The sequence below is a fragment of the Haliotis rubra genome, unplaced genomic scaffold (assembly GCF_003918875.1).
Source record: "Haliotis rubra isolate DU_JTF1 unplaced genomic scaffold, ASM391887v1 Scf68, whole genome shotgun sequence".
Classification (NCBI taxonomy): domain Eukaryota; kingdom Metazoa; phylum Mollusca; class Gastropoda; order Lepetellida; family Haliotidae; genus Haliotis; species Haliotis rubra.
This window is the reverse complement of record NW_025767390.1, coordinates 2,311,971-2,323,784: the sequence shown is the minus strand read 5'-3', so window position 1 is coordinate 2,323,784 and position 11,814 is coordinate 2,311,971. Positions and strand designations below refer to the sequence as shown.

The 11,814-nt window shown below is 41.7% G+C and overlaps 1 protein-coding gene across 1 annotated transcript; it reads right to left on the bottom strand.

Moving 5' to 3' along the window:
• LOC124257979 (NXPE family member 4-like) lies at positions 1–4,230 on the bottom strand. Its single transcript, XM_046692057.1, has 2 exons — positions 4,160–4,230; positions 1–1,715 (listed from the first exon to the last, which is right to left on the bottom strand). The coding sequence occupies exons 1-2, from the start codon at positions 4,176–4,178 to the stop codon at positions 937–939; spliced, it is 798 nt and encodes a 265-aa protein (XP_046548013.1). The 5' UTR covers positions 4,179–4,230; the 3' UTR covers positions 1–936.
• Positions 4,231–11,814: the final 7,584 nt, after the last annotated feature.

Below are 11,814 nucleotides of genomic sequence, written 5' to 3'. Positions count from 1 at the left end.
CAGTTTTCAAAACTTTATTCATTCCGGTATTTAAACCACAATAACCTTACTTGTATCCACATTAATTGTAAAATAAACAGTACCACTAACTAAACCCGCTAAATAATCCCCCCAGAAAATATCTCCTCCATCGTCTCTTTCGAATTTTATATAATGAATGTGCATACACTTTCACAGTTTCTAACATACAGTCAATGTCAGTGCATTGATCATGATGTCGTCCGCTTGAGGAACACGTAAGGATTCGATTTAGAATTGGTCTTCAGTAACCCAAACTTGTCGTAAGAGGCGATTAACGGCATCGTGTGGTCAGGGTCACCGTATCCCAAGTGCGTAGATCGATGCTAATGCTGTTGATCACTGGATTATCTGGTCCAGACTCTATTATTTACAGACCGCCGCCACATAGCTGGACTATTGCTGAACGCGGCGTTAAACAACAAACCAACAGCATGAAGACACATCAAAATCACGTTTTCTTGGCATTGACCAAGTCCTACAATGTACGTTGTTAGTAATCCAAGTGTGCACGTGGCAAGTGGTTGTTCTAATCGCCTATAGTCGTCTAATATGGCCTAATGCCATAGTCTGTCTTCGCATCTAAAGGGACCCAATGCATATGGCTCATTCTAAGGGTTTCATTTTGTTCAAACGTAAACATCTATTTACCGAAGAAACTTTGGATTCAGACTGAGAAGTTCCACATACAGAATCATTAGTTTGAATCATCTGTCTAAGAGTGCTATTCTACAGTGAAACATTCCCTTCAAAGCTAAGAATAATCCATGACTGACTAACTGCCACCATACTACCATGATACAATCATCATTACAAAGGTCCATGTAATATATACCCTGAAAAAAATCGGAACATTTGAGGAGAGACAACCTTCACGGTTACAATACAGACAACAAAGGATAAGTCCACATGACTCTTTCACTTTCTAAAGCACAGAAGTGACATCATGGTGTGCACCATTTCTTTCACTGTGTCCTCTGCTGGGTGGAAATCCCGAGAAGTTTTAGCCATAGTCAAGTCCCAGAAATCTAGATAAACAATCTTGTGTTGCAGTGAAGCAAATGCCTCATGCCAAATGTTAGTGTACAGAAGACCCCAGTAGGATAACAAACCGTGCATAGGTCTGAAAAACGCATGTGGACCGCGAACTGCAAGTGTAACATTAGGAGCGCGTGCCAAGAGGTTCTTTGCTGATGGAACAAGTCTCTGAACATGTCGCCTGAACACATCCGGATGGACAAGCGTGAAATGAACGTACATATACAACACTACGATGTCCTTGGTTGTGTTCGGGAGACGGTCCATCATGACGTTCTGTCCCTGGTGTGTTGACCTGTCATAGCGTCGAGCTCCATTATAGAACGGTAGTTCATGAGCGTGCCAGGAAATTGAAAAATTGTGTGTAACATCTGTGTCTGTAGTCGGTACATGCGCGTCGGTATGGGATGGAAAGTGTAAAATTGAATGAAGAGAACCTTTAAACTGATTACTGGTTGAATCCCCATGAAGCCAGAGCGTCCTTCCTTTCAAGCATCGTCTGTAGGCATCAGTGGTGCGGGGCAAAGTGTTAGTACACAACAGCGAATGCCATTTATTCTGGAGAAAGTAGCCATTTGGAGACGTACGTTGCCATGTCATTACCGTTGGTAACTTGTTGCAGGGAGTTCTAGGGGCCGGCAGTTCCATATCATTAGAAGCTGGTAAAGAAAAATGGTCTCAGGGTGAATTCAAACATGGATACATACATATATCTTCGTGCGTGTACTGTTGGTAATCAGAAGGATATACATACCCCAAAAGTGCCCCAGGACCAAATTACGCGTGGCGAAAATTGTTTGTCTGTAGGCAGTGTTGTGTGTGATGAGGAACAGTTAGTAACAATTGTCGCATAGCCCCCATACAAATCAGATCTTAGTTCTTGTTATCGGCAAACAATGACCAGAGCAATCGCTATTACAGATCTTGACTTTTCGCGAACTTTGACAGACTAATGAGAAGTCCACAGTAGCCAGACTGAACGAACTTTCTCTATCAATACCGCACAAGTTCCACACTGACGACGTCCATTCCATACTTCGCTTTGAGAGACATTTTGTCTATTCGAAATATGAAACCTGAACAAAGGAACATTTAGGAATGTCTAGATGGCCGAATGTGTATAGCAGCACTTTCCCTGGTTTATGCAAAGGCTATACCATTGAAATGTTGTTCAGGCAAATGATTAGACAATATTTATAATCTGAGGCACAGCCTGTAACTGTCGTTCGGAATAGCCAGTAATGACCCAGTTTAACGTTGTATGATTAGAAACAAGCTCGAAGGAGACGCTATGATTGGTCTTTTGATAAGTGAAAGCAAGGTCAGACAACTGATTCAATTCTAATAATATCGGAAATCAAAGCAATATATGTGACCTTATTGTCTCTTTGACGCTACTTGTCCAGTGCAATCATCATTTTAACATCTCTTGTACTTTGGCTACAGGTGATGGTGAGGTGGCCTAGTGGTTAAAGCGTTAGCTTGTAATGCTGAGGACACGTTTTCGATTCTAATCATGCACAACTCTCCAGTGAGTGACAGACTGCATGTTTCCTGTCAACACTATGGGTGGACGATTTGTCAAGTGAGTGACAGTGTTGACAGGAAGGATGCAATCTATGGGTGGACGATTTGTCAAAGTGATACATTGCATCTTTACTGTCAGCACTATGGGTGGACGATTTGTCCAGTGACACATTGCATCCTCCCTGTCAACACTATGGGTGGACGATTTGCCCAGGGAGTGAAAGATTGCATCCTTCCTGTCAACACTATGGGTGGATGATTTCTCCAGTGACAGATTGCATCCTTCCTGTCAACACTAGGGGTGGACGATTTGCCCAGGGAGTGACAGATTGCATCCTTCCTGTCAACACTATGGCATGGACGATTTGTCCAGTGAGTGACGGATTACACCCTTCTTGTCAACACTATGGGTGGACGATTTGTCCAGTGAGTGAAAGATTGCATCCTTCCTGTCAACACATTGGGTGGCTGTTTTGTCCAGTGAGTGACAGATTGCATCCTTCTTGTCAACACTATGGGTGGATGATTTGTCCAGTGAGTGGCAGATTGCATCCTTCCTGTCAACACTATGGGTTTACAATTTGCCCAGTGAGTAACATATTGCATCCTTCCTGTCAACATTATGGGTGGATGATTTGTCCAGTGAGTGACAGTGTTGACAGGAAGGATGCAATCTATGGGTGGACGATTTGTCAAAGTGATACATTGCATCTTTACTGTCAGCACTATGGGTGGACGATTTGTCCAGTGACACATTGCATCCTCCCTGTCAACACTATGGGTGGACGATTTGCCCAGGGAGTGACAGATTGCATCCTTCCTGTCAACACTATGGGTGGACGATTTGCCCAGTGAGTGACAGATTGCATCCTTTCTGTCAACACTATGGCATGGACGATTTGTCAAGTGAGTGACAGATTACATCCTTCTTGTCAACACTATGGGTGGACGATTTGTCCAGTGAGTGAAAGATTGCATCCTTCCTGTCAACACATTGGGTGGATGATTTGTCCAGTGAGTGACAGATTGCATCCTTCTTGTCAACACTATGGGTGGATGATTTGCCCAGTGAGTGACAGATTGCATCCTTCCTGTCAACACTTCGGGTGGACGATTTGTCCAGTGAGTGACAGATTGCATCCTTCCTGTCAACACTATGGAAACACTGTGGATTGACGGTTTGCCCAGTGAGTGACAGATTGCATCCTTCCTGTCAACACTATGGGTGGACGATTTGTCCAGTGAGTGGCAGATTGCATCCTTCCTGTCAACACTTTGGGTGGACAATTTGCCCAGTGAGTAACATATTGCATCCTTCCTGTCAACACTATGGGTGGATGATTTGTCCAGTGAGTGACAGATTGCATCCTTCCTGTCAACACTATGGAAACACTGTGGATGGACGGTTTGCCCAGTGAGTGACAGATTGCATCCTTCCTGTCAACACTATGGGTGGGCGATTTGTCCAGTGAGTAACATATTGCATCCTTCCTGTCAACACTATGGGTGGATGATTTGTCCAGTGAGTGACAGGTTGCATCCTTCCTGTCAACACTACGGGCTTACACATACCTACCTCTTCTCACAGACACCATCACTGAAGTCTGTAAAATATCGAGTTTTGGATCTATCACAGACCTGCAATTTAAACAAAGGAAATAGAATAACTGGAATAAAGTTAAGTTGTGTAAAAGACAACCACATGTTTAACATGTTCAAAATTTTATAGAATTATTAATGGTAGTACCTTTTCGAAAGTTACAAAAGATGATTCTCCTTCCTTTAACGATTTTTGGGTAATTTCGACCGTTTGTCATATTCGGTGTTTTGTGAAAACACGAAATGTCGTAGCCTTTGCACCTAACCAACACATCACGTTATTAGAAAAACTGATCGTCAGATACCCAACCATTTATTGTTTTAAAAATACATACAAACCAAGAATGTTCCTCTCTGTGGTATTAAGTGGAGCAGAAATTCCGTTTGCACTATATGAATGCGACCATCTATCACACGTTAACTGTTTGATTTTGGATTTCCTGCAGTAGTAACTGTATCCATTATTCTCATTCGTGAAATTACACCATTCGTTCGTCTTTAAGGAATTTCCTTGGCTAATTGAGCACTTTGTTGCATCTTTGAGATTGTTTGCCCGAAATTCAGCAAAAATCGTCCAGAGACTGTAATGCTTTTGGAATATCATATAGTCAAGAACGATCTCCTCTCTTCTCGTAGCAATGAATGCCTTGATTGTTGCATTTCCTGGCCATACAGCTTTAAGCAGAGCAGTATAACTTCCATTATGGAGGTCCGCCACCCGACCGGAAACCGAAGCTGCTCTCTTTGGGTTCTCCATCCAAACTCTCAAGAAATCACCTCCCATCATCCTGCGGTTACCAAGCATATCATACAGATCTATTTGCACTTCAACCTCATCTCCTAAATTGTAAACTTTGTGAGCGTGCTTTAGATATATGCGTGATTTCTTTGGATGAGCACACAAAGAAGGCACAAAGATTGTTCCATAACGCATAACCTTCTCTGTGAGATATGTCACTCCTCTTTCGGGAAGGTAGACCCTGAAACCATACGTACAAGTGGATCAGACATCGTGTAAAGCCGAGGATTAACACACCAACAGCTATAGAAACATATGTTGTACATAAAACACATCAATTCCAGAGAATTATAGGATCTTATTTACTGCCAAAGAAGGAACAAATTTCACGAGTCAAACCTTTTGAAAAGCTTTACTGAAGCATGTAATGTTTTAAGCTTGATTAACATATACTGAAAGGCAAAAGTTATTGTGACACTCAAACAACAACAGATTCAAAATTAAACTGTAAATGATGTAAATGCAATGTTATGAGATGGAAAGACAAGTGTTTAAAGTGACATATGCAAATAAGCCACAACATAAGCGGATTCACAATCACGTTCACATGTCTATGTCGAACATGCGCGTTGATACAGGCCTGTCACCTTATGTGTCAACCCAGTCAGGGAGCCTGACCACCTGATGCCTCTTACGACAAGTATGGGTTGCTAAAAATTCTAACCAGTATCTTTACGGGTGACAAACGTTGATGAAAGTCCTAGAGAAGATCATTCATTATTGGTAGAAGGATTTGGTGCTCCCACAGCATAGATGACGCTCCAGATGCGTTCAGTAGGTGACAAATCAGGGCATCATTCAGACCAGGGTAACACATTGCTCTGATTACGATATTGCTGTACAATTCGTGCAAAATGTGTTGTGGCGTTATCATTCCAGGGCGCAAGAAACGGTTAAGCGGCCATTTGCAAAATCTTGTCTTGGGTTCTCACAGCATTCACGTTTCCCTCAATTGCAGTTATTGATGTCTTTGCTGCAGTTGTACCTCTCCATCTGTCATTTCCCCCCGAGGCGTGGCATGATGCAGTTATGAACTGATGTACAGGGGTGTTTGTATTACTGCTGCACCTATCATTGACTAGATATGATAAACGTAATGTTGTCTCGCCTTCTTCTGTGAACATTGCTGGCTAATTGCATTTCCCCGAACATGTTCTGCTTTTTGCAGTTTTCGTGCAATTAGAACACCAACAACTGCTTGGTAGCGTTTCGTCGACCATTTTAACACGCTTTGTTTAAATAAAATAAAGTCACAAGATAACCTATAAAAACATTACATATCCCAATGTGTTGCCATACAAGACATTAATGGCTAGCCTGTCCGTTGTCAACGAGGGTGATAGAGACGCCATTGATCCGCCACTACTGACTAAGTTCTGTCTAGAAGAAGAGGTTCTAGGTTTCCCGAAGCATACGGACATTATCAAGGCTTTGCGAATGATCACTTTTGAAACAACGTCACTGATTGCACAACTAAATCCAATTGCAAACAATCACGAATCCTGATCACTCTCACCATGTAAGGGCCGTATTAGATTAGAGGTACGTGGGAAGATATGACTTGAGTGACCGCTGTACGAAGAGAATGGCCTTCATACAGCGACAATGTTTAACTGTAACTGTAGATGTTGCAGACAAAACATTGTTTTCTGAATGTAAACATCAAGTCTTCTAATGTCTTTTTTAACAGTAAGGAATTCCCGCCATAAGTCAACTGTCAATTCATTGATCATATATGTATTTTCGGTGACCTGAACCCTGGAGGTGTTCTATATGGAGAGAACGCCTTCATCAACATCAGCTTTCTTACATAATTGGTTTAACTGCTTTATGTTATTACTTCAAGGTCATCTGCCTAGACTGTGCCAAATAGAAAACGTTATGCCTATGTTGAGACCGCCTGGATCTGCCGTTGCTTAAAGTCGGACAGTCTTTTAGTTTTACCTTGTAGTCATTCGCGATAAAACATCACTGGCCAGGCTGCTGAATAACACAAAATCATATTATTTGTTGAGTATGATTGCGATTTATTATACTATTCGTACCTCCTGAAACATTCTCGGTATCTGTCTCCTTTTTGTCAATAAGTCGTTGATAAGATTCTGGGTCAATGACAAACTTTACCAGCCAATGGGACCTCATTACTGAAATGTCCACTATTTTCCTGAATACTACATGTTCAATGCATCGAGTTAACAATGGTTAACCCGAGAAGAAAATGGATTTTCGTTGTTGTCATCAGTCTGTGAAACACCAACAACATAACAACCACCTTGTTTCCTCGTTCAGTTCATCCCATACCCAGGATGATTCATTACTACAGTAGGTTTCTGAATGCCTCTAACACTCGTTGACCCGTGGAGATCCCGGGTAGAATAGGTCTTCAGCAACCCATGCTTGCCACAAAAGGCGACTATGCTTGTCGTCAGAGGCGTCTAACAGGATCGGGCGGTCAGGCTCGCTGACTTGGTTGACACATGTCATCGGGTTCCCAATCGCGCAGATCGATGATCATGCTGTTGATCACTGGATTGTCTGGTGCAGACTCGATTATTTACAGACCGCCGCCATATAGCTGGGATATTGCTGAGTGCGGCGTAAACCTTAACTCACTCACTCAATCTAACACTCGTTAGATTTCTGCGTTGTCGTCTTCCTTACCATCCGTTTTCACGTCTAGCTTAGTTTTTGGCTGTCAAAAACATTGACCTCCATCATTACTCTGTACATGTCTTCCAGTCTGTCACTATGTTCTTCACTGCTGAGGTCACTCTTACTTATATAGGATTTGTATAGGATTGGCGGGGACGGCTCTTTGTCCAATATTTCAACTTAGCTTTCTAAACAAAGTCATGCATTGTGTAAACAACACTTCATAATCTTAAATTCCCTTCCTGGGATACAATATTAGAGCCATGTAAATAGATTTCAGTGAGTTAGTGAGTATAATTTCATGCCGCTTTAAGCAATATTCCAGCAATGCCACGGCGGGGTACTCCAGAAATGGGCTTCACACATTGTGCCCATGTGGGGAATCGAACCTGGGTTTTCAGCATGACGAGCAAACGCTTTAACCATTCGGCTATCCCACCGCCCCCTAAATAGATTTCAGATGGAAAGTAAAAGGGGGACATGTGTTCCACTACTGGTAGTACGGAACCCATTTAAATTGAAGCTTGCTTTGTCGCTGAGGATGACAGGATGTGTTATCTTAATTTCAACATGTTTCGCAGCCTCCTCCTCCTGTTTCTTCCTATGCTTTGACCTCATTAAATGTGCTAGCCAACGTGGAAACGTGTGTTGTTGCTGTAAGGCTACCCTATCCAGTGCCTAAATTAGCCTATGTTAACAGAACACCCCTATTGTATAGTAAAAATACGTAGAGATTTAGAAAAGTGTCTTATATTGAAGGGAACTCCAACCAATGCTTGATTCTAATATAGATCTATCATTACTCTGTTCACATTTTTACTGTTTTCTGTGCCATTATCTGTGACGATATGCAATGGACAGTCAAATCTGGCAATGATATTTTCAGTTAGAAGGTGCTCTATATTTTCTGCACTTTTGTCAGGCACTGCAAACACCTTTGCCATTGATCAAATATAATGAACTATGAAATTGATGATAAATCTGTTTCGTGATAGAGATCTGAGATAGACTTCAAACAAGTCTAATCCTACTTGTGCAAACATGTATGAGGGAATTTCTGTTTCTTGAATTGACGTTTTCTGTTTCCTTTTTACTTTTTGTTGAAAGGGAAAACAATGATTTCTGTGCTCATACAGATGTTTATACATAATTGGCTTAAAATAGCTAACAGTACTTTTACTTGATGGAATCCCAAGTTTTAGCTTGTCTGTGCCCATTTTCTATTGTCGTCATGGTATTGCTTAATGACAAAACTCTGTAGTTGTTTTGGTATCCACAGTTGGCATTGTGATTAGATCAAAAATACACTATATCGTCCATGATATTCAACCCCCCACCCCCAACCCCAAGTGCAGTTTTACACAGACCTTTTGCCTCCATAATATTGACAGCTTTTACTTGCTCAGGCACAATCTTTTACTTGCTCAGGCACCATGTCTATCCAGACATACCTTCGTCTATTTCAACAGGGGATTCCTGCTGTGCATCTAGGAAATGTATTTAGGGCAAATCTATTTGAAGTCAAGGCATTGGTCTGGGACTTGTTCTCGTTGATTTCCAAACGTCTTCTGTCTTTGGTAAAAGTTTGTCAGGGTACGCCATACCTGAATGGCATATGATCACTGAATCGCATATATGTTGTTAATTGCGCAGATCGATGATCATGCTGTTGATATCTGGATAATCTGGTGCAGACTCGATTATTTACAGACCGCTGCCATATAGCTGGAATATTGCTGAGTGCGGTGTAAAACTGAACTCACTCACTCACCAACTCATATATGTTGTTATGTCAAAATATACCCTCTTCCTCGTCCTTTTATAATAGAAAATAAGCTTTATATAATGTTTATACCTAAATCCTTAAACAAAGAAGTGAGTGAGTAAATATGATTTTACATCAACGAACGACAAGTTGCTGCTATATTGCAGTGTTAGTAGTAGGTCGAGGCCTCTGTATGCCACCTCCGCCAGTGCCAGTAGCCTTTCTGAAAATATACTCATGCCAATAATGGTTGTCACCCCCTCCCCACCCCAACTCCCCCACACCTCACACCCCACCCAACACCCCTCTCCAATTAAAAAAATTGAAGGAGTGACAACCATTATTGGCATGAGTATACTTGTACACTTTCATCACTGGTTTGCTTTAACTTTTGTCGAAGTGCACATGATTATTGCGGGTGAGTTACCTCAGCAGACTGTAAAACAATTTCTTGGTTTATAATGGGCCAGGTACTGCCGGGGTTGTCCTGTAAATATCTTTTTTAAGAAATCACTTACAGGACCACGGCTGCTTTAAAGCAGAAACAAGAAACGTCGGAGTAAAATACCCCCAGGGAGGTGAAATCTAAGCAGAGTGTTTAAGATTAAAGTTGATATAAATACATTGTTTTGAAACAACTCGTAGCTATTACATTTCCTAAAATGATATAAAGCGCCCGTAAAATCTCCAAAGCAAGACCGAAAGATCGTCAGAGAAAATCCTAAATCGGAAACATTAGAGCCGATATCTTAACAAATGCACGTGTGTGTATTTGAAGCTCTGGCCATTCATGGAGCTATCTCCATTTAAAAAAGTAAATCAGGCAACACAGTTCTGATAGATATGTTATTTTTCAAACAAACAAATGACACAACCGATTTTAGCACTCGGAATATATTTTATGAAAGTAACTGATGCTTACGCGCGTTCTGGTTGCATTGTCGTATTGTCGCACATACCATTCATCGATAGAAGGTCGAGTCTTCTTGGATGTTAGGGAAATGGCGACTTGTTACGCATGTAGCAACAGTCTGACGTCACAGAGCAATTTTTGCCAGTTGTCGGTAACACAATATCATTATTCATCAACTTCTAAAATACCAGTGAAATAGAAGGGTTCGCAAACTACGTCCTAAGGTGGTGCAGGGTCCCGATCCAAAAAGCGTTCGTAAAGTTAAACGTTCGTCACTCAACAGTTTACCATAAGCTGAGGTATCACAAAGGTTGACCCAGCGTTTCACTGTCAGTAACTGTTGAACACGGCACCATTCTGTGCTTAAATTCTGTAAGCATCATTTTCTAGACACCCAGCACTTTTCCGAGTACCCACTTGTAAACATTTTCACTCACTGACAGCTGAGGAAGATCACAGTCTGATTTGTAGTATTTGCGGACGTTTTGCTGTCTTCTCTCTCGCTTCAGCCTTATTTCATCACTGGCATCTCTAGCTCTGCATGTTTGTAGAGAAGGTGGTAGTGTTCGTGTTTGTCTAAAGATCATCATTTGGCTGGAACTGATGCCTGTGTCTTGTCGAGGAGTGTTTGTCTGTTCCAGCAGAGCTTCATACTCATCTTCACCGTTTCTGCCAATAGTTTCCCATTAGCTTTGTGGACAACACCCAATTGACTGACCAATGGTGTGGGATTGGTTATTGGCACAAGTATGCCTCTCTCACAGAGACGATCAATCTCATCTTTTACACTATCATAGAGCAAGTGGTAGTTTGCGACAGGGAAGTGCATTTGGCTTCACTTCAGGATCAAGAGTCAGAGTTGTTTCTCCTAGATCCCCAAGTTTCTAGTCATGAGAGCTTGCAACATTTCCAATGAATTTGCTTTGACACCAAAAAGACTCCGATACTTGTTATGAACGACGACAAATTTCACGACATGTTCTTCACCTGATTTGGGGTTGGTTACTGTAAGGTTAACTTCACCTTTTGGCCTGACAATCGTGTCATTGAACATGTGCAGACTTTGGTCTTGGTTCGCTTCACTTGACTGTTCTTGACAGAATTTTGATTGATGACGTTCACGTCAGCTCCACTGCCAAGTTGGAAATGCACATCACAACCTTGACATTCATCGCAGCAGTAACCATGTTCTAATTTGAGTTGATCATGTTGAGCCATAGCTCATCAGAAGAAGCATCATTATTGTATCTTTCAGCTGCATCAACTCTCCAGAGATGTTTTTTAGGGCAACCGATTTGGAAACCTTGTTTACCTTTACACTTGGAGCACAATTTAGGCCATGCAGGGCACTTTAGCTTGTCCATAGACTGCACTTTAGCACAGAATGTACAGCGTCCCACTTGTTCCTTTCCTTCACTGGATTTAGAACTAGAGTTTGGGGTGCCGTGAGTGTTCCATGGACCAGGGCCAGTTTTTTCTTTGTACTTTGTTAAGCTTCTTGTC